Genomic DNA, 24,000 nt, shown 5'->3' with positions numbered 1-24,000 from the left:
CGGATGAGACGATAAACCGAGGTCCGTCCAAATCATACGGATGAGACGATAAACCGAGGTCCGTCCAAATCATACGGATGAGACGATAAACCGAGGTCCGTCCAAATCATACGGATGAGACGATAAACCGAGGTCCGTCCAAATCATTCGGATGAGACGATAAACCGAGGTCCGCAACTGACGAGAAAAGAACCCATGTCAACATCAGTGATTTCCCGGGCTCTGTGGCAAAATTCTGTTGAAGAAATCCACCTTTGATACTGAGGTACACAAAATAATATAGAATTTATGCATGCATTCAAGGACTGACGAGCACTTTGAGTTATGCCTGCTGTCGGGCATGTATACACCTAGCAGACGTGGTGCAGCGTATACAGGCCATTATGGAAACATTTGTCCGAACGCAGTAGCGCCTCCTTGAGAGACAGAAACTGCTACATGCATGGGTTCCGAAAGTGAAAGGAGGAGGCCATACAGTTTACCGCTGTCGGCACCGACAACCACGTAGTACGATGATGCTGGAGGTGAGTGATAGTGTGTTCAGAACCAGGGCACTTCCCCACTGGACGCGTTTCTCTGTGTGCTGCAGTAATGGCTTGTGTGTGTGTGTGCGCGCGCGCGTGCGTGCGTGCGTGTGTGTGCGTGCGTGCGTGCGTGTGTGTGTGTGTGTGTGTGTGTGTGTGTGTGTGTCTAACACAGGTGAACGAGGTCCCAAAGGTGACCGCGGCCCGTCAGGTAAAGGCAAGGATGGCATGCCGGGTCTGCCCGGATCTCCAGGTGAGTCAGTGTGTCTGGCACTGAAAGAGTTGGTGGTTGACATGGATGTTTCTCTCTAACTGATGAATATTTCTAATGGTTATTGAATGGTAGGTGGTTTTGTTGTTATTGTTGTTGTTTTTCATAGGAATACTACGTTTGTATGTTGCAATTAAAAAAAAAAAATTGTCGTGTTTCGTCCATGCTGTTCCCCTCCCCTTCCCAATTTGATATTTTCATAAGGATACTGGGTGTGTGTGTTTGTTGCTTTTTTTTCTTTTTTTTTTCTTTTTTTGTTGTTGAGTGTTTGGTCTATACATTTCCCCACTCCTCTTCCCATGTGTGTATTTGTTTCATTTCCATGTGTTAACGGTTAACCAGTTGGAAAATGAAATAAAAATGTTAAAGAAAGATTATAAATCCAAGACAAAAAAAAAAAAAAAAAAAACAAGAAAGAGTCGATCGCTTGTTGGAAAGTGGGGATTGTGGCCAGAATGTGGATCACTGATCACAAGGTGTTTCCATGAGGCGTAAGGATAGGGGAAGGAACTCTGCACTACAGTCAAGTTCCAGTCCAGATAGTCGGGACAGCAGTTGCCTCCTCCGATGTGGTAATCTGATCCCAAGGAATAAAGGTGTCACCAGAAAGCATAATGACAGGGGAAGAAACTCTCCACCACAGTCAAGTTCTTGTCAAGATAGTCGGGACAGCAGTTGCCTCCTTTGCTGTTGTGATGGTCACAGTCGGACACGACAAACAGTTTACGCAGTGTTCAGGTCGAAAGTATCATAAATAAAACAGAGGAAGTGTTTGTTGAGAGTGCAATCGTTTTTGGTTTTTTTCCTCAGAGATGATGTGCATGACACCTGCCATTTGATCAAATCTGTATCCCGAAATTATTATTATTCTTATTATTACTAGTACTTCTAATACTGTTAGTTTTAGTATTTTTATATTATTCAAAAACACAGGCACATATACCCACTGCTGATAGTGGTAAAACACACATGCACAGTGCTGACAGTGGTAAATCACACACATATACAGTGCTGACAGTGGTAAAACACACACATGTACAGTGCTGACAGTGGTAAAACACACACATGTACAGTGCTGACAGTGGTAAAACACACACATGTACAGTGCTGACAGTGGTAAAACACACATGTACAGTGCTGACAGTGGTAAAACACACACATGTACAGTGCTGACAGTGGTAAAACACACATGTAAAATGCTGACAGTGGTAAAACACACATGTACAGTGCTGACAGTGGTAAAACACACATGCACAGTGCTGACAGTGGTAAAACACACACATGTACAATGATGGCAGTGGTGAAACACGCATGTACAGTGCTGACAGTGGTGAAACACACATGTACAGTGATGACAGTGGTAAAACACACATGTACAGTGATGACAGTGGTAAAACACACATGTACAGTGCTGACAGTGGTGAAACACACATGTACAGTGATGACAGTGGTAAAACACACATGTACAGTGCTGACAGGTAAAACACACATTTACAGTGCTGACAGTGGTAAATCACACATGTACAGTGCTGACAGTGGTAAATCACACACATGTACAGTGCTGACAGTGGTAAAACATACATGTACAGTGTTGACAGTGGTAAATCACACACATGTACAGTGCTGACAGTGGTAAAACACACACATGTACAGTGCTGACAGTGGTAAAACACATGTACAGTGATGACAGTGGTAAAACACACATGTACAGTGCTGACAGTGGTAAATCACACACATGTACAGTGATGACAGTGGTAAAACACACACATGTACAGTGCTGACAGTGGTAAAACACACATGTACAGTGCTGATAGTGGTAAAACACACATGTACAGTGATGACAGTGGTAAAACACACATGTACAGTGCTGACAGTGGTGAAATACACACATGTACAGTGCTGACAGTGGTAAAACACACATGTACAGTGCTGACAGTGGTAAAACACATGTACAGTGATGACAGTGGTAAAACACATGTACAGTGCTGACAGTGGTAAAACACATACATGTACAATGCTGATAGTGGTAAATCACACATGTACAGTGCTGATAGTCGTAAATCACACATGTACAGTGCTGACAGTGGTAAAACACACATGTACAGTGCTGACAGTGGTAAAACACACATGTACAGTGCTGACAGTGGTAAAACACATATACAGTGCTGACAGTGGTAAAACACACATGTACAGTGCTGACAGTGGTAAAACACACATGTAAAATGCTGACAGTGGTAAAACACACATGTACAGTGCTGACAGTGGTAAAACACACATACAGTGCTGACAGTGGTTAAACACATGCATGCACAGTGTCAACAGAAGTAAAACATATATACATGAACACACACATGCACAGTGCTGACAATGATAAAACAGATACACATACACACACGCAAAGTGCTGACAGTGGTGAAACACAAACACATGGTGGTGACAATTATAAAAGTAACAGATACACATTCTGTGTTCAAAAGTGTAGAACAAAGAACCAAACGCAGCTTTGTTCCCACCTCAATTCAGCTGTTAAACAGCATTGATTAATGACAAGATATGTGACTAAAAATGTACACCAGAGTATGTGTATGTAATGCGTCATCTGAAATCAAACTACTGTTGAACTGCATATTATTATTATTGTATGTTTTTATGTCTATTTTTTAGTATGCTATTTTATGCCTGTAGGAATGTAGGATTTACTCCAAGTTACCTTTTAAAGGTTTCTGTCATCATTGTTGTTATTGTTGTTGTCTGCTGTGATTGATTGAATGCTGTAGGTTGCCCAAGGTTGACATCTGAACATTTTTATGTCTTTTGTGTATACATGTTAAATGACTGATTTTCATGTATTGTTTATGTGTTTTACACCACAAATGAATTTCCCATGTGTGTGAATGTGTTTGTCTTATTACACCACAGTGAATTTCTCATGCGTGTGAATGTTTTCATTTTATTACTTTGTTAATGATGATAACAATGATGATGGTGATTATCATTTGTAGTAGTAATATTAGTATTTACATAAAATATTGTTGTGTCATTATCACTACTGTTATCACAAGTACTACTGTTATCACAAGTACAGACTGGAAGACTAGGCAGTGCCTAAAATCTTTATCCTTTGTACTAAAAAGTTTTTGAGTCTTGAATCTCTTGTTAAGATGATAAAGTATTCTGTACACAAATGCAGATCAGTGACGGTGGTCGCCCCATGTTGCAGGTCCCACGGGCCCCCCAGGGGAAGGGGTGATGGGTCGGCCCGGGGAGCGGGGCCCTCCTGGCAGTCCAGGTCTCCATGGACACCGCGGCATCCAGGGTCCCCCTGGCCCTCCCGGTTACTGCGAGTACTGCAACTACGGTGCCCCCGCCTACCAGTTCCCCGGAATCTCACAGAGGAACACCAAGAAGGGCCCTTAAACACGTCTTTCACTCGGTACTCCCTGACCCCCTCCTCCATCCCCCCCCCCCCCCCCCCTCCCTGTTACTGGGGTAGCGTTCCCCTGGCCAGGTTGCCTGCCTGCCTGTAGGTTCAAGGTCCCACGGTGTCTGTGTGGCCGCAGTTCTTGTCTGTATGTGTGTCCACTGTCTGGTGTTTAATGTCATGGTCTGTGTGTGTGTTTGTGTGGCCACTGTCCTGTGTTTTGTGTCAGGGTCTGTGTGTGTGTGTATGTGTGAGCGTGTAGTGGACCAGGTTAAGAGATCCAGGCGGACAGTCATCACAACTGTCCTGTGACAGGCGTTTCTGTGTGAGCACAAGTTCCGGTAGTGTAATCCTGGTGAAATGTTAATCCCGTTTCCTTCCTTCCTTCTTTCCCCTTGAAACAAAGTATTGCTTTTCGGAGGGGTTGGGTGGGGGTGGGGGGTGGAAGTGGTTGGGTTCTCACTGATATGTGGGAGATAAGCGTGTGTGTGTGTGTGTGTGTTTTGTTGTTGTTTTCAGCAAAGATTTTGCAAGCTGTGTTTCATATGTTGTTGTTGTTTTTCTCACTGCAAGGGTAATCTCACAGGTTGGCATGAAGAGCACTTTTTGCTGCATGCAGGCTTTTAGATTTAGTGTTTACTGGAACCTTGTCCATCATCCATACACTTCACTGCAGCTGTGATCCCTCACACACAAGGGCGCAGCATCCCCGACCCTCACACACACATAGCACTGCACCGTCAGCAGTGTTGCTTTCCATCAGGCCATTCAGCACACATGGACACATCCACAGCCACTGGTCGCCCTGCATCATTCGATGGAATGCAGACTTATCACCCCTTCAGCTCACATAGCCTTCCTTCTTTTTTTTTTTTTCTTTTTTTTTTGTTTGTCTTCTCAGAGTTCTCTCTTAACTCTTTCCATATGAACGGCGAAAGAGACGACATTAACAGCGTTTCACCCCAATTACAATCATCAAACTATTGCAAGCGGAAGGCTCTTATACTGAAGACGTTAATGTTGACAAAGAATACCACAATTTTGACGATGGAAGCTAAAGGTTGGGTCATTCAGACACCCACTGGACATGCAAGGGGTCTGTGTAGAGGAGAAGAGAGGACTGGCCATACTGAGTTAATTCTGTGAAGAGTCACTGAGGTGCCACACACAGGGAACTGTTCATCAGATTCCTCCAGGTTGTGTGGCAAAGCCTGGGTCTCTACAAATGGTTTTCCTGTCCATTCTGTGAAATTGTCAGTTGGTTGGGTTTTCTTTGTATGTTTGTTTTTATGTATTTTTATTTGTGTGCTGTTGTTGTTTTGTCTTGTCTTCCCCTCCATCTCCCCTCAGCAGTTTCTTGAGGATTGTTTTAGCAAGGCTAGCTATTGACTTTTGCTTTGTGGCCATACCAACATAGTTTCAGGCTATCTAATATGAAGCTAGTTTCTTAATAACATGCACATGCTTGCCAGTAATTATAGATCCAAAATGATTTGTGTGTGAGCCAGCATCATGCGGTACAGCCCAGGAAATTGGTTCAGTGCTTGTGGCCAAGGTGCCTCCTGGTTTCACACTTGGTGTTCTTTTATGGTGCTGTTTTCTTCTTGGAATGGTCAGCACTGGTTCCCATGTTTAAAAACTTGTTTTCACTGAAACTTCAGATTCCTTGTGATTTCCTGGCATAAATTGATTTTCATACTTACAACATCAACAAAAAAACAAGGGGGCGTTCCTGCTAAAAGTGTGGTTCACCTGAAAATTATGTTGCCTGTTGCTGGCTGCTTTCAAGCTGCAGAGGTTGAGAGGTGTCTTTATGCCGTGTGTGTGTGTGTGTGTGTGTGCAGGCATTTGGTTCTGAAATACTTTTATCATAAAGAATATTTATATCTATAGCACTACTACCCTTTCTTTTTCTCTTCCAAATATGTAGTATAATTTTTCTGTTGCATTTCTTTTTTTTTGTTGTTCTTTTTGTTAAAAGATTGGTTCCCTTGACTGTTGCTGTTCAGTGCTGCATGCGGTACTTTGGTAATATAGTCTGTGTGACTTGATCGACTTGTCATTCCATCTGCTTTCTTACCTCTGTCTGCCATATCGCTCCATGCCTGGGGGGGAAATGTTTATTATTTTTCTAATGTCTTTCTTTTCTCTTCCTTTCATTCTTATTCAAACCAGGCTTTGTTTTTTTGTTTTGTTTTTGTTTGTTGGTTCGTTTTTTTGTTTTTTGGGTTTTTTTACAGGATTTATCAAGCAAATGATGATTTTGAAAGCATGGGCCAATGTTTATTTATGATTCTTCTTATACAATTATTTGTTGTTAATTTCTGTCCTGTGACCTTTTCTTGTCAGGTTATCATAATTTTTTTTCTTCTAACATGGGTCAACGGCATTATAAATGAGTGAATTTATTCTAAAAAAAAAAGTTGGTCACAGAAGTCTTCTCTGAAAATGTTGGTGACATACTTCAGAACATTCTTGTGTGTGTGTGTGTGTATGTGTGTGTGTAATGTGTATGGACAAGCACGCATCTACTGTAACACTATTCTTTTACTGAGTCAGCTTTCCTAAACTTACATTCTTCTAGTAGAAATGTTGGTCACTCCTTTCATGTAACAGAAAAAGGGTGTTCCACCATCCTTCCTCAGAGTTTCCTGGTAAAATGTTGCGTCACATACTTTTTCTTGTTTTTGTTTTTCAGTCTCCTTAGAATTTCTGGTTGTGAAGCTTATTTCATCTTAGAATATCATGGTAATAATTTATTTCACTCAAGAAGTTGTTTTCACAATGTCCTTAAAATTGAACGGTATGCATTTATTTCATCTTAGAATTACATGATGTTATTTCCTATAAATAATTTTCTTCTTTTTAATCATGAGCTGTGTCCTTAGAATTTCATGGCAGTAAGTTAGATCACCAACACTGTCGTCGTTGTAGAGTGGCGGCACCCCGACCTCCACTGCTGAGACAAACCATCGTTCCAGCCATGCCATTACTATTGCCCCCCCCTTCCCCCCTCCTTTTTTTTTTATGGCAGTGAGCAGGTTACCTCTTACCCCCTTGAATATTGTTAACAATAACAATGCTTTAGTTAGAAAGGCCATGGCCCCATTTGGAGGGGTTACACAGAGATAAGACACTTATCAGATATTAATGTGCACATAAATATTATAGGTATAATTCATGAATACTGTGTATTTGAATAATATCATAATATCAGCTCAATGTTTCTCCTCTGAAATGATTTATACAGAAACACTACAAAGTATTTAACGAAAGATTCATTTTTACAAGACAAGTGGAATGTTATTGCCGAGAGCCTCTGTGTGTAAAATATTGATCTGGAAGTCAGATTCTTTCATATCTATTGAGGGGGGCAGAGCTTTTTATAAAAACCGATTCAGACAGTGATAACGAATGAAACTGGAACAGGCATAGATAGGTCATTGAACTTTAAATTTTCATTTGTGGGAGTGACTGGTTTTTCATAACACTAGAAAGTTTGCAGCCAGAGGCCAGCCAGCCCAAGTGTATATCTCAAGGTTGAAACAAAAGTTCTGAAACAAAGTTAAATGAATGGATGGGGTGGTGTGTGATGGGGGAGGTGTGGGAGCCAATATAGAAATTCATATAAGGTAGGATTGCTTCCGCTTTGCCAAGAGGTTGGGGAAAACTTGGACAGGACACTCCCCTATAACCAAATTTTAACCCAAATAGTCGGCACAGCAGTTGCCTTCTTTGCTGTTATGATGGTAATGGTCGAACACAACTGTCTGTAATACCATACATTGGCTTCTACACAAGGATTCTCAGCTGACTAATCAGCATGTGTTGTATGGTAACTGGAGTGTGTAGACCCTAACTGTGCGTGTGGAGTTTTCTTGTGGGGTCCTTGTCTCTGGTTCAGCCCTTCTTGAAACACCGGCCATTCCGTCTTGTAATGCATCTTGCCATTCTGCCTGTGACTGACATTGTGATAGCACTTTGCCTGACTTGGTCTTTTGTTGTTTAGTGCTGCTGTCACACCCTGCACTGACATAAAGAGGTGTTCACTGTGATGCTGATTGTAATGTTCAGTATGAACTGTGTGTGTCATCACAGCAGTGTGTGTGTGTGTGTGACCTCCCTTTACTGGTACTGAGTGGCGTTTGTAGTTGGCTTCCACTTCCCTTACTGCATGATTGATCAGTTAATTATTTCTGGGAAATTTTGGCATTGTTTTCCCTTTCCTGAATCTTTCACAACCTTTGTGTTTTGTTGTTAGTGTACTCGTGACTACAAACCTACTCTTTAAGTTCAGTAGTATGTTAGCTGTTAGTGTACTCGTTCAGCATAAATCTGCTCTTAAGTTCAGTTGTATGTGTTAGCCGTTAGTGTACTTGTTGGGTACAAACCTGCTCTAAGTTCATTTGTATGTGTTAGCTGTTAGTGTACTCATTGAGTACACACCTGCTCTTAAGTTCAGTTGTATGTGTTAGCCATTAGTGTACTCGTTGAGTACAAACTCGTTAAGTTTAATAGTATGTGTTAGATGTTAGTGTGCTTGCTGAGTGCTACAAACCTGCTCTAAGTTCAGTTGTATGTGTTAGTTGTTACTGTTAGTGTACTCTTGAGCTACAGGCGAGGCAGGCAGGCTGGACTAATGTTATCTCTGGGTCCTTGGGGGTGTTCGTCTGACTGGTCGTCATTGTGGGTGGTGCTGTCAGCAGTGATGAGAATGGACATCCGTGAAACTTCACTTTTTTATTGCTTTTTTTTTTTTTTTTTAAATTGTGACAAGCACCTTGCACAGCCACCAGTGCCACATCTGCTGGCCACCAGACAACAGAGACAATGGCAGCACCGACTGCCAGAAAAAATACTTTTTCTGTGAAACGAATGGAGACTTGGGGATGACACTTTATATGTGCGGCAGTGGACGGACATCATCGTCATCATCATCATCAGTACTAATGTCATGGTGACGAGCGACAGTCATGACACGAATGTGTTCATTGTGTGTTGGGACACGACCGACCTCATGTGTGTAGTGCACAGTACACAGTGGAAGGGTCTTGACAAGGAGAGGAAGCAGGCCCCCACTAGTTGAAGTGTGTACCATGGGACACACACACACACACACGCTGCACACTACACTCAGCAAGGTTAGATGGCGCAGACATCTGCCTGCGGCCTTGCATCTACAAAACTTGGTGCTGGTTTTTTTCTTCATGATTCCATGAGCGACCTTCCTTTCTCTTCTCTCTCTCTTTCTTTCCTGTTCTTTTGTCGTTTTGTTTTGTTTTTCCAAAATTATTCTGTGAAAGAATGATGTGGAACTTGTGTGCTAGAATAATAATACTTGTGTGTTTTTTGTTTGTTTGTTCTTTCTTTTGTTAAATAGAAAATGTGATTATGTTTAGAAATGATATTGTTTCTACCTTATGGTTGATTATTACTGGATTACTGCATGCGAAGGCAAATTGTTTAGTATTTTATGTTAACCCCTCTTCTTTCTTTCCTTTTTCATTTTATTTGTTTAACATAAGGTATATTTTTTGGTCCTTTCAATCCATTTAACATGATATATTTATGTTTATATTGGATGTCAGTTTGACATCAATTATATCATGATGGTTCATAAAAAATGTAACTTTTTATCTTGTAGTGCATTTAACTTTTTTTTGTGTGTGTGTTTGTAAATGAATGCCCAACTTGGCTATCACTGCTTATACCACTGCCATTATAACTGTTATAAAATGTGATGATAGTAAAGGTATGCTTTGCCTTTCATATCGATTTCGGCAACATTTTGCGATGGTCTAGTTTGTTACAGGACTGTATAATATTTACATATTTTTTTGTTGTTGTTTTTTTTTGGGGGGGGAGGGAGGGAGGGGGGAATTTTTTCTTGTGCCTTGGTCTGTATTTAAAGTTTTTTTTAATTTTTTTTATTTTTACACAACTGTGTAGGTGAACTGTGAAAATGAGTACAATGAAATGTGTACCTTGTTAACAGTTTAGTCCCCTCGTCTCCACCCCACTATATTATGTGCCCCATGTTTCCTCCGTTTCTTGTCCCCCCCCCCCCCCCCCCCTCCACCCACCAGGTACACACGGAAGTACCGGGAGGACATAGTATTTATTTCTACAGGATAAATTGCACAGCCGTTTGAATCCCCACAGAAATGTTTGTAACCTGAAAGAGCAGTGCAGATACAGGACAATGTGAGAAAGAGGGAATTAAATGCCCTTTCCCTTTACGGCTTTTAATCACTTTGCTTCTGAGAACCAAAAAAAGAAAGGAAAAAAAAGAAAAAGAAAAAGAAAAGCCGCCTTGAATAAAATATTTGCCCCAAAAAGCGGTCAGTTCTGACTATGAATGAACAACAAAAGGTCTGGAAAGAAACATGCGATGTAAAGAGAAAGAGGGCGAGAGTGATAATTAACTATTTAGAGGACAGAATAAAAATGCTTGGAAGATTAAAAAGACAAAGAGAATGAAATGGCTAATGTGCTGTATAGTCTCTGCATCATCATTAAGTTGTGCACAATGATATTAATAGGTTGTAGATAAAGAGTGCGACTAACTGGTATGGGTCTGGTACCGACTTTGTCTCTCTCTCTTTTTTTTTTTATACTGGACTAGCTGTTATTGGGGATTTTTTTTGTTTTCTCCTTGATATATTTTTTTTTTTTAATGGATGAGGAGGGGAAGGCCTGAAACTGGTTTTTCCCCCTTGATGTAATTTACCTTCCCCCCCTTGTCAGATGACAGCATTTTGCTTTCGGTCGGGTTATCCCTGAACATATCGCATCATCAACTTTGGTAGATTCTGCCCGTACAATGCAACATCTAACTGCTATGTCACACAAACTGATGCCTGAGCGACCGGCTCTTTCTGCACAAGTTGGACTGCTCTTTCAGACCATGAAATCGAGTCAATGTGTTGTTGATTATACAATACATATTCTGAACACAGAATGCCTTATAATTATGTACATTGTTTTTTTAAGAAGAAAAAAAGAGAGAGAAAAGAAAAGAAATGAACAGTTATTGTTCAGATCTCTGTTTAGAAACCATGAACTGTGTGGTGTTGTGTGTATGTCTGTCAACAATGTGAGGAAGAGATAGTGTGTGAAGGATGCATCAACTGGGTTGACCGGTGACACACAGAGGGATGTGTACTGGGCATAGTAACACAGAATAATGATTGCATTGTATTACTACTCTCTTGTCACAATGACAACACATTTCTCTGTGTGAAATTCAGGCTGTTCTCCCAAGGGAAAGTATGTCGCTGCAGTGAGAGTGCCACTCTTTTTTATTTTTTTTTTATTTCCTCCCTGCATAATTTTGCCATGGGCAACCCTTTTATCACTGTGGGGTTTTACTTGTGCTATGCACATGGGACCTTGGGAGTGTCGGGAGTGAGATTTGAACCAATGCACTCAGATTCTGTCTTGCCACTGGAATCTATAGAGCAAGGCCAATAATTTGTTTAACTATCCCTCACAGAGAAGTTTTTATTGCACACTGCTCTGACATTACAGGAATAGCAGATATGTCCTGAGATAACTTTTTAAGCCACTCTTTTCTAAACTGATTACACACCCTGTCATGTTGCAATTAAGACACACACACACAACCTACCTCTGATTTCTGTCATGTTGCAGTTAGGACAAGCACACACATACACACACCTGTCAAGTTGCAGTTAAGACACACACATTCACACACCTGTCAAGTTGCAGTCAACACACACACACCCCTCTTCCAAAGCCCTGAATAATTACCAAACAACAAACTTGCACACCAGCCATGACAGGCTGTGAACCAGTAAGGAAAGACCCAGCAACAGGCCCACAAGTTTCATGTCTATCACTTGTTGTAACTCTGAAAATACAGAGATGCCAACCCCTGTCAAGTGTTTTTAGGAACAATCATTTGGTAGGAAAATTCTGAATTTTTGGTAGGAACACTTGGACCACATCAGCAAAAGAAAATTTTCTTCCTAAAATTACGTTGATCTAACATACTTACCGTGACCCACTAGTGCAGACTCTGGCAGGGAGTCCGATTCCTGTCCTGTGCAAACTACTATCCGCCTATGTGGAGAAAACGAAAGTAGCTGTGGCCGATAACCTCCCGAAAGTAGGTTACCTCCCCTCTGTATCCCTGGCTAGCTTCCTCTTTTGACGATTAAGCTGACTGGTCCACTCAATGCTGTTTCAGTGTAAACACGCACCGCCATTAGCTGAGCATCATCACGTGAGACCAAGGTTAGTAGTGACTGCCCTGGCCTCATGATCGATAGGTCTAGTGCGTCTGGGTAATGTTGAGACAGGATGAGACCAAGGTTAGTAGTGACTGCCCTGGCCTCATGATCGATAGGTCTAGTGCGTCTGGGTAATGTTGAGACAGGATGAGACCAAGGTTAGTAGTGACTGCCCTGGCCTCATGATCGATAGGTCTAGTGCGTCTGGGTAATGTTGAGACAGGATGAGACCAAGGTTAGTAGTGACTGCCCTGGCCTCATGATCGATAGTCTAGTGCGTCTGGGTAATGTTGAGACAGGATGAGACCAAGGTTAGTAGTGACTGCCCTGGCCTCATGATCGATAATCTAGTGCGTCTGGGTAATGTTGAGACAGGATGAGACCAAGGTTAGTAGTGACTGCCCTGGCCTCATGATCGATAGTCTAGTGCGTCTGGGTAATGTTGGGACAGGAAAGCATGTGACCATGCTATGCAGTCGAAAATAAACTCATCGGAATAATTTTGACATTGGCATAATGGCAGAACAAACTGCAATCGAGCGTAACAAGATTCAGCAAAATCGTTAACAGTTGGCATCTCTGCACCTGTCATGTTGCAGTTACGTCACACACACACACACACACACCTGTCAAGTTGAAGTTAAACTGCACAAAAAGGATAAATCGTGTTAAGTAAAACGCACCACTTTGAGCAGTGTTGCCTCTTCTGCTGACATCACAAATGTCCAAGTGCAAGTCCACTGCTTGCTATTGCTTTCCACTCACTGATGTAAGTAAGCTAACTAAACCTGTCATTGTGACGATCCTAGAAAACAGGAAATATGTAACTGTGAGGAGGGGCAAAAAACCAAAAAAACCATATCATCATATCATCCCTCTGTCTCCATGACTACATGAAAGACAAAAGTTTACCATCATCTTTGAAAAAAGTCAAAATTTGAAAACGTGAACAAACCATGGACACTCTCTCTTTATTCACTTCTCTTCACACATACTTCCCACTCACACACACACAGACACATAACACAAACTGCACACCGCAACGCCAACACACGAAACAAAACCAGAGCCAAGCCATGAACCTCAGACAGTGTAGCGTCGCTTGGGTTTCTTCTTCGTCATGTGTCTCTTGTACTCGTCCTTCACAAAGTCTTCTGGCCTGAAAAAACCCCACAAAAGCACAGTTTCTCTTCAAAATAAATACCACTATAACACATAAATTACACATAAACGTGATCCACAGTAAACACTTGTCATTTGCGTCTGAACTGCTCAATTACAACAGATTAAAAGATTAAAGGTCTCACAGCCTTTTGAGCCATCATGGCCGTGAATTCACATCCATTGTGCGAACGCTTGTTAAATGAAGGCATGGACCAATCCTCTCCTTCCACCATTTTAACCTTCCCAGATCAGTCCGGTACCCATTCACACCTAGGTGGTGGAGTGAGGAAAATGGGACTACAACTGCCTTCAGTTTCCCTGAGGACACGGCACCATGCTGAAAAAGGGCCTCAGTCCCGGTCACTGGTGAACAACACTGGATCAGCAGTCCAATGACTCACCCATTGTGCCACGTCGCCTCCATATGATAAAACACAAAAAGAGGATTCCACTATTTCTCCTGTCAGCACTGCTGCTACGACAGGCTCTCTCAACTAAAACAACAAAAAAACACAAAAAGTGTGGGGAGGGGAATATATAAAATGGGCCTTTCAGCCAAACAGATGGACAAAGGCAAAAGTTAAGTGAAATCTGAGAACATTAAGGAAGCACACATCTGAACTTTTTCTGTTAAATGCACTTGACCATTCTCAGCAGATCAAGCCTTCCTCTTGCAAAGCACCTGTCAATGTAATTCACACTCCTCCACTGAATCCTCCTCCCGCACTTTTCGGTCTTGGGAGTCCTTTTTTTTCCAGAAAAAAGCCAACCAATAAAAATAAATCAATTTGGAACACATGTTAGCTCTTGAAACCTGACCAACACAAGTCTGCCACTAGGTTCATCTTTTTTCCATGAAGCAATGTTTCACTCTGATCTGTCTTCTTTTCTGTCCAATTTGTAACTTTACTATGTAATTCTGTTCAATGTGATGGTTTATTCTGTCGTCTCCTCTGTGTGACTTAGCCTTCTGATTTAGCAAGTTCGATGGTGCATACGCAGACCAGAGTACACACAGCAACACTTTTAAGACAAACTTAAACTCTGTAAACATTTCGTTCTTTCATTTAAAGGTGGGATTCGTAGAGACTTTTTCATCACAAAATTAAAAAAACATAAGAGCAGAACTTCAAAACTTCACATCAGGAACCTTGAGGAAAGGCACAGTATTCCGAGTGGTGCCTTCTGCCCCTTAAATGAAACTACAAAGATAAGAACAGTGATCTTGGCTGGAAAGATTCTTTTGAGTGTTTTTGTTGTTTATTTCTTGTTTTTTTCTTTAGTAATTATCAATATTCTAATTTCAATTTCAAACTCAAATGTAACATTTGGCTGCTATGCATTTTATTAGTTGCTGACAGAAATGATCAAAGAGTGCCATTAACTTAACAAACCTCTGTATTTATAAAAATAAAAGTAAAAAAGTAGACTTTTAAGGACTTAAGGGTATGTCATTTTGTAATTATACTGAATTAAAAACAAAACAAGCAAACAAACAAAAACCCTGTATGACCCCTGTAAACTGGAGTGAAATAAAATACCCTCCAAAACATGACCAACTAACAGGAAAATTTCAGTTTCTCAAGAAGGCACCATTGCATTCGGACAAATCCGTATATGCTACACCACATCCATTAAGCAAATGCCTGACCAGCAGCACGACTCAACCTGCCTAGACAGGCCTTGCGTGCATGTATATATATATATATATTTGTGTACCAATCAGAGTGGATTTCTTCTACAGAATTTTGCCAGAGGACAACACTCTCGTTGCCATGTTTTTTTGTTTTTCTCAAAGCACGTCAAGTGTGTGCTGCACACAGAACCTGGCTTTATCGTCATCCGAAGGACTAGAGGCTCAGTCTGATTTTCCAAACTTGAAAGAAAAGGCAAGAGCGGGTTCGAAACCCAGACCCTTACGGACTCTGTATCGGCAGAAGCAAGGAAAGAGGAAGGTGGCAGAATGGTTAAGACACTCAGCTGCCAATACAGACAGTGAGGGTGTGGGTTTGAATCCCGCTCTCGCCCTTTCTCCTAAGTCTGACTGGAAAATCAAACTGAGCGTCTAGTCTTTCGGATGGGACGATAAAGCCAGGTCCCGTGTGCAGCAGGCACTTCACGAACTGGAAAAGAACCCATGGCAACAAGAGTGTTGTCCGCTGGAAAAATTATATAACAAGAAATCCGCTCTGATAGGTACACAAATATATTAGCATGCACTCAAGGCCTGACAAGGGTGTTGGGTTGTGCTGCTGTCAGCCATCAGCCTGGCAGATGTGGTGTAGCATATACACAGACTTTTCCGAACACAGTGACACCTCCTTGAGAAACTGAAAGTGAAACAAACAGATGCAGGGCAGACGTGCAATGTGACTAACCAGTCAAACAGCTTGGGGAACTGCTCAATCTCCTGCTCAGAGTACTCGTCCAGACGTTTGGGATCTCCTGCACCTGGCAGATCTGGTCAGACACGTTGGCCATCAGCTCCTCCGGAACGTTCTGTGGACAGGACACAGACCACGAGGAAATCAGTCGGCACATTCTACACACATGGATACAGAGTAGTTGACACATTATACACGCATGGATACAGAGTAATTAGTTGACACATTATACACACATGGACACAGAGTAATTAGTTGACACATTATACACGCATGGATACAGAGTAATTAGTTGACACATTATACACGCATGGATACAGAGTAATTAGTTGACACATTATACACACATGGACACAGATTAATTAGTTGACACATTATACACGCATGGATACAGAGTAATTAGTTGACACATTATACACACATGGACACAAATTAGTTGACACATTATACACACATGGACACAGAGTAATTAGTTGACACATTATACACACATGGATACAGAGTAATTAGTTGACACATTATACACACATGGACACAGAGTAATTAGTTGACACATTATACACACATGGATACAGAGTAATTAGTTGACACATTATACACACATGAACACAGAGTAATCAGTTGACACATTATACACACATGAACACAGAGTAATCAGTTGACACATTATACACGCATGGATACAGAGTAATGAGTTGACACATCATACACACATGGATACAGAGTAATTAGTTGACACATTATACACACATGGACACAGAGTATTCGTTGACACATTATACAAGTGTGGACACAGAGTAATTAGTTGACACATTATACATGTGTGGACACAGAGTAATTAGTTGACACATTATACACACAATGACACATGGATACAGAGTAATTAGTTGACACATACATGTGTGGACACAGAGTAATTAGTTGACACATTATACACACATGAACACAGAGTAATTAGTTGACACATTATACACACATGGATACAGAGTAATCAGTTGACACATTATACACACATGAACACAGAGTAATTAGTTGACACATTATACACACATGGACACAGAGTAATTAGTTGACACATTATACACACATGGACACAGAGTAATTAGTTGACACATTATACACACATGGACACAGAGTAATTAGTTGACACATTATACACACATGGATACAGAGTAATTAGTTGACACATCATACACGTGTGGACACAGTAATTAGTTGACACATTATACATACAATGACACATGGATACAGAGTAATTAGTTGACACATTATACACACATAGATACAGAGTAATCAGTTGACACATTATATAAACATGAACAGAAATCAGTCAACACACAATCAACACACGAACAAACAAACAGAAATTAGTTGACACATTATACATACATGGACAGAAATCAGTCAACATAGCATTATTACATGGATACAGATAAATCAGTTGACACATTATACATACCTAGACATACAGACACCAGTTGATGCATTACACATACACAGATACAGAGTAATCAGTTGATACATTATACATGCCTGAACATACAGTAATCAGTTGACACATTATACATAGACACAAGGAAATCAGTTGGCACATTATACATACATGAACATATAGAAATAAGTTGACACATTATACACAAATGGACACAGAGCAATCAGTTAACACACACATTTTACATACATGGACACAGAGATTTTAACTGACACACGATGTTCGTCCTTCGAATTTGAAGATGACCATGGCTTCAAATATATGGAAGATTGGTGGCTGTGGGTCCAGAGCTGACTGATCAGGCCAATCTGGGCCCTGAAGGCTTGCCCACATGTGGGACACAAGTGAATGGGTGCTGTTGTGGCAGTGGAAAAATGCCAGGAGCAACACAGCGACCTTTTCATGAACTTGTCGATCTGACAAAGGCTTTCAATATAGTCAGCAGAGGACGCTTGTGGAAGATCATGGAGAAGTTTGGTTGCCCCAGCTAGTTCATCACAATTGTTCGGCAGTTCCATGACGGCATGATGGTGAAAGTTCTGTATGACAGACACGAATCACACGCCTTCCCAGTGACAAACAGCGTCAAACAAGGCTGCGTTTTAGCCCTGACTCTCTGCATTCTCTGCCATGCTAACTGATGCCTTCCGTGACTGTGAAGAAGGAATCCACGTCAGGTACAGGACTGGCAGCAGATTGTTCAACCTCAGGCACCTGCAGGCTGTTACAAAGGTGAAAGAGACTGTCACAGAGACTTCTTGTTTGCTGATGACTCAACGCCAGCACAGAGGAGAAGATGCAGTGTGAAATGGACTGCTTCTCACAAGCCTGTGACAACTTCTGCCTCACCATCAGCACCAATAAGACTGAAATTATGTACCAGCCTGCCCCAGGAAAGTCATACCAGAAGCCGCACATCACAGTGAAGGGACAGTACCACCAGGCAGTCGACAACTTCAACAACCTGGGCAGCACGTTCTCTCATGCAATGGACAAAGACGCTGAGGTCAACAACAGGATCACCAAAGCCAGTGCCGCCACTGGGAGACTGTGAGAACGTCTGTAGTGGAGAGGACTCAGCACTACCACCAAACTGAAGGTCTACAGTGCAGTGGTCCTTTCCACCCTTCTTTATGCCCAGACCCAGACTGTCTACAGCAGACATGCCAAACAGCTCAATCGCTTCCACCTCAGCTGACTTTGCAGACTCCTCCACATCAGGTGGCAGGACAAAGTCCCTGACATGGAAGTCCTGGACTGAGCTGGCCTCTGTAGCATCTACACCCTCCTGCAGAAATCCCAAGCCAGGCTGGCTGGACATAATTATGGTCAGAATGCCAGACAGTCGACTGCCTAAGCAGCTGTTGTATCGAGAACTGTGTCAGGGCAAGCACTCAGTTGCAGGGCAGAAGAAACGCAACAAAGACTGCCTCAAAGCTTCCTTCAAAGACCTGGGTGTCTACATCAACACGTGGGAGATGCTTGCCATCTAGCCTGGTGTGGCATGATCACCACAGGACATGCAGCTGAAGCCAGGTGCATCACCAAGGCACAACAAAAGTGTATCCACTGCCAAGACAGCACCCACTCACTTGTGTCCCACATGTGGGTGAGTCTTCAGGGCCCGGAGTTGCCTCATCAATCACCTCCATTACCCACAGCAACAGATCTTCCATCTGATTTTTGAAACTATGGTCATCTTCAAATACAAAGGACGAACGTCATTATATCTGATTCATCTCATCATTTAGAATATCTGTATTGGTATGCCCAAAGCTTTGCTGTGAGAGACAAAACAGAAGTGGAGTTCTTCTCTGTGTTTCTACCTGTTGGTGTTCTGTCTCTGCAGTTTGTATCTTGTTTTTTTGTTCTTATCATCTGCTTTTTTTTTTTTAATCATCTTTATCTCTTTCACCATGTATTCTATATATATATATATACAGAGATGCCAACTTCTGTCCAGTGTTCACAGAATAATCAGGAAAGACTCCGAGCCAGATCAGCAAACATACATTTTATCTAGAAGGCATACAAACAATGTAAACATGCGTGCAAATGAACTGAGCATCATGACATGAAACCAAAGTTAGTAGTGATTGCCCTGGCGTTGTGATCCATAGGTCTAGTGTGTCTGGGTAATGTTAAGACAGGATGAAACCAAAGTTGGTAGTGATTGCCCTGGTGTCATGATCCATAGGTCTAGTGTGTCTGGGTAATGTTAAGACAGGATGAAACCAAAGTTGGTAGTGATTGCCCTGGTGTCATGATCCATAGGTCTAGTGTGTCTGGGTAATGTTAAGACAGGATGAAACCAAAGTTAGTAGTGATTGCCCTGGCGTCATGATCCATAGGTCTAGTGTGTCTGGGTAATGTTAAGACAGGATGAAACCAAAGTTAGTAGTGATTGCCCTGGCGTCATGATCCATAGGTCTAGTGTGTCTGGGTAATGTTAAGACAGGATGAAACCAAAGTTAGTAGTGATTGCCCTGGCGTCATGATCCATAGGTCTAGTGTGTCTGGGTAATGTTAAGACAGGATGAAACCAAGGTTAGTAGTGACTGCCCTGGCCTCATGATCGATAGTCCAGTGCGTCTGGGTAATGTTAAGACAGGATGAAACCAAAGTTAGTAGTGATTGCCCTGGCGTCATGATCCATAGGTCTAGTGTGTCTGGGTAATGTTAAGACAGGATGAAACCAAAGTTGGTAGTGATTGCCCTGGCGTTGTGATCCACAGGTCTAGTGTGTCTGGGTAATGTTAAGACAGGATGAAACCAAAGTTGGTAGTGATTGCCCTGGTGTCATGATCCATAGGTCTAGTGTGTCTGGGTAATGTTAAGACAGGATGAAACCAAAGTTGGTAGTGATTGCCCTGGTGTCGTGATCCACAGGTCTAGTGTGTCTGGGTAATGTTAAGACAGGATGAAACCAAAGTTGGTAGTGATTGCCCTGGTGTCGTGATCCACAGGTCTAGTGTGTCTGGGTAATGTTAAGACAGGATGAAACCAAAGTTAGCAGTGACTGCTCTGGCGGCGTCATCGATAGGTCTAGTGCGTCTGGGTAATGTTAAGACAGGAAAGCATGTAACCATGTTATATGTAGTCGAAAATGAACTTGTCAGAACAATTTTTACATTGGCGTAACTTTGGAACAAACTGTGATCAAACATAACAAAATACAACAAAATTATAACAGTTGGCATCTCTGTATATATTTTATTCATCCCTATCTTTCACTTTTTTTTTTCTTCATCTAATTTTTTTTGTTTTGTTTTCTTCTGTGGTTGTTAGTTTTTGTTGTTGTCTCAATTCTTAAAGATAACTACCACATGTCATGAATGCGTGAAAAGACGATAAAAAGTTTCAAACACATACGTCATCAGGGAAGAGATGCAGACGTCGGACCATGCCTCTTCTCAGCAGGTTGCCCTTTAGCCTGGAGTACACTGCTTCATACATGATCTGTAACACAAGGAGGCAGCTTGCCCTTTATCCTGAAGTACACTGCTTCATACATGATCTGTAACACAAAGGGGCAGTTTGCCCTTTATCCTGAAGTACACTGCTTCATACATGATCTGTAACACAAGGAGGCAGCTTGCCCTTTAGCCTGAAGTACGCTGCCTCATACACGATCTGTAACGCAAGGAGGCAGCTTGCCCTTTATCCTGAAGTACACTGACTCATACATGATCTGTAACACAAGGAGGCAGCTTGCCCTTTATCCTGAAGTACACTGCCTCATACATGATCTGTAACACAAGGAGGCAGCTTGCCCTTAACCTGGAGTACACTGCTTCATACATGATCTGTAACACAAGGAGGCAGCTTGCCCTTTAGCCTGAAGTACACTGCCTCATACATGATCTGTAACACAAGGAGGCAGCTTGCCCTTTATCCTGAAGTACGCTCCCTCATACATGATCTGTAACACGAGGAGGCAGCTTGCCCTTTATCCTGAAGTACGCTCCCTCATACATGATCTGAAACACAAGGAGGCAGCTTGCCCTTTATCCTGAAGTACACTGCCTCATACATGATCTGCAACACAAGGAGGCAGCTTGCCCTTTATCCTGAAGTACACTGCTTCATACATGATCTGTAACACAAGGAGGCAGCTTGCCCTTTATCCTGAAGTACGCTGCCTCATACATGATCTGTTAACACAAGGAGGCAGCTTGCCCTTAACCTGGAGTACACTGCCTCATACATGATCTGTAACACAAGGAGGCAGCTTGCCCTTTAGCCTGAAGTACACTACTTCATACATGATCTGTAACACAAGGAGGCAGCTTGCCCTTTATCCTGAAGTACACTGCTTCATACATGATCTGTAACACAAGGAGGCAGCTTGCCCTTTAGCTTGGAGTACACTGCTTCATACATGATCTGTAACACAAGGAGGCAGCTTGCCCTTTATCCTGAAGTACACTGCCTCATACATGATCTGTAACACAACGAGGCAGCTTGCCCTTTATCCTGAAGTACACTGCCTCATACATGATCTGTAACACAAGGAGGCAGCTTGCCCTTTATCCTGGAGTACGCTGCCTCATACATGATCTGTAACACAAGGAGGAAGCTTGCCCTTTATCCTGAAGTACACTGCTTCATACATGATCTGTAACACAAGGAGGAAGCTTGCCCTTTATCCTGAAGTACACTGCCTCATACATGATCTGTAACACATGGAGGCAGCTTGCCCTTTAGCCTGGAGTACACTGCCTCATACATGATCTGTAACACAAGGAGGCAGCTTGCCCTTTATCCTGAAGTACACTACTTCATACATGATCTGTAACACAAGGAGGCAGCTTGCCCTTTAGCCTGGAGTACACTGCCTCATACATTATCTGTAACACAAGGAGGCAGCTTGCCCTTTAGCCTGGAGTACACTGCCTCATACATTATCTGTAACACAAGGAGGCAGCTTGCCCTTTAGCCTGGAGTACACTGCCTCATACATTATCTGTAACACAAGGAGGCAGCTTGCCCTTTAGCCTGGAGTACACTGCCTCATACATGATCTGTAACACAAGGAGGCAGCTTGCCCTTTAGCCTAGAGTACACTGCCTCATACATGATCTGTAACACAAAGGGGCAGCTTGCCCTTTAGCCTGGAGTACACTGCCTCATACATGATCTGTAACACATGGAGGCAGCTTGCCCTTTAGCCTGGAGTACACTGCCTCATACATGATCTGTAACACAAGGAGGCAGCTTGCCCTTTAGCCTGGAGTACACTGCCTCATACATGATCTGTAACACATGGAGGCAGCTTGCCCTTTAGCCTGGAGTACACTGCCTCATACATGATCTGTTAACACAAGGAGGCAGCTTGCCCTTTATCCTGAAGTACACTGCCTCATACATGATCTGTAACACATGGAGGCAGCTTGCCCTTTAGCCTGAAGTACACTGCCTCATACATGATCTGTAACACAAGGGGGTGCCCTTTATCCTGAAGTACACTGCCTCATACATGATCTGTAACACATGGAGGCAGCTTGCCCTTTAGCCTGGAGTACACTGCCTCATACATGATCTGTAACACAAGGAGGCAGCTTGCCCTTTATCCTGAAGTACACTGCCTCATACATGATCTGTAACACATGGAGGCAGCTTGCCCTTTATCCTGAAGTACACTGCCTCATACATGATCTGTAACACAAGGAGGCAGCTTGCCCTTTATCCTGAAGTACACTGCCTCATACATGATCTGTAACACATGGAGGCAGCTTGCCCTTTATCCTGAAGTACACTGCCTCATATAGTGTCAATGAGGGTCTGGGTTCAAATCCCGCTCTCGCCCTTTCTCCCAAGTTTGACTGGAAAATCATACTGAGCATTTAGTCATCCAGATGAGATAATAATCCAAGGTCCAGTGTGCAGCGCACACTTGGCACACTGAAATAGAACCTATGGCAACAAAAGTGTTGTCCTCAGGTAAAATTCTGTAAAAAACAAAAAAACAACAACACTCTAATAGGTACACAAATATATATATATATGAATGTACACAAGGCCTGACTAAGCGCCTTGGGTTACGCTGCTGGTCAGGCATCAAAGACACTTTAACACACAGTTGAGTCAGTGTAAAAATCCCAAAGGGTTAGTACTCCCCAGCCATGTATCAAACACACTTTCACAGTCAGTCGAGTCAGTGTAAAAATCCCAAAGGGTTAGCACTCTACAACCATGTATCAAACACACTTTAACACCCAGCTGAGTCAGTGTAACAATCCCAAAGGGTTAATACTCTACGACAAGTATCTAACACACTTCAACACTTAGTCAAGTCAATTCAACAATCTCAAAGGGTTAGTACTCCACAACCATGTATTAAACACACTTAGTTTGACACTCAGTGTAAGTGTTCAGAGTGTTCCTGACTGAGAGAGAACTAACCTGACAGCAAATCACACCACATGGATCATACAACACCAGATTATCTTCACATTCTATTAGAAATGTTTTATGCAAAGTCCAGTC

General features: G+C 42.2%; 2 protein-coding genes across 2 annotated transcripts in view; one reads left to right on the top strand and one right to left on the bottom strand.

The window, feature by feature from the left end:
• LOC143294844 (uncharacterized) overlaps window positions 1–10,297 on the top strand; it is a 363,289-nt gene extending 352,992 nt beyond the window's left edge. The window contains exons 42-44 of the mRNA XM_076606352.1: window positions 700–777; window positions 4,016–4,228; window positions 8,994–10,297. Of these exons, the coding sequence (XP_076462467.1) occupies window positions 700–777; window positions 4,016–4,212 (275 nt within the window). The 3' untranslated portion in view covers window positions 4,213–4,228; window positions 8,994–10,297. The remainder of the gene's footprint in view (window positions 1–699; window positions 778–4,015; window positions 4,229–8,993) is intronic.
• A 3,126-nt stretch (window positions 10,298–13,423) lies between these two features.
• LOC143294845 (large ribosomal subunit protein uL13m-like) overlaps window positions 13,424–24,000 on the bottom strand; it is a 15,706-nt gene continuing 5,129 nt past the window's right edge. The window contains 4 exon segments of the mRNA XM_076606353.1: window positions 13,424–13,630; window positions 16,014–16,080; window positions 16,083–16,134; window positions 20,884–20,970. Coding sequence (XP_076462468.1) covers window positions 13,555–13,630; window positions 16,014–16,080; window positions 16,083–16,134; window positions 20,884–20,970 — 282 coding nt within the window. The 3' untranslated portion in view covers window positions 13,424–13,554.

Source organism: Babylonia areolata, chromosome 20 (genome assembly GCF_041734735.1).
Source record: "Babylonia areolata isolate BAREFJ2019XMU chromosome 20, ASM4173473v1, whole genome shotgun sequence".
In the NCBI taxonomy this organism is placed as follows: Eukaryota; Metazoa; Mollusca; class Gastropoda; order Neogastropoda; family Buccinidae; genus Babylonia; species Babylonia areolata.
This window is presented reverse-complemented; position numbering and strand designations above follow the sequence as displayed.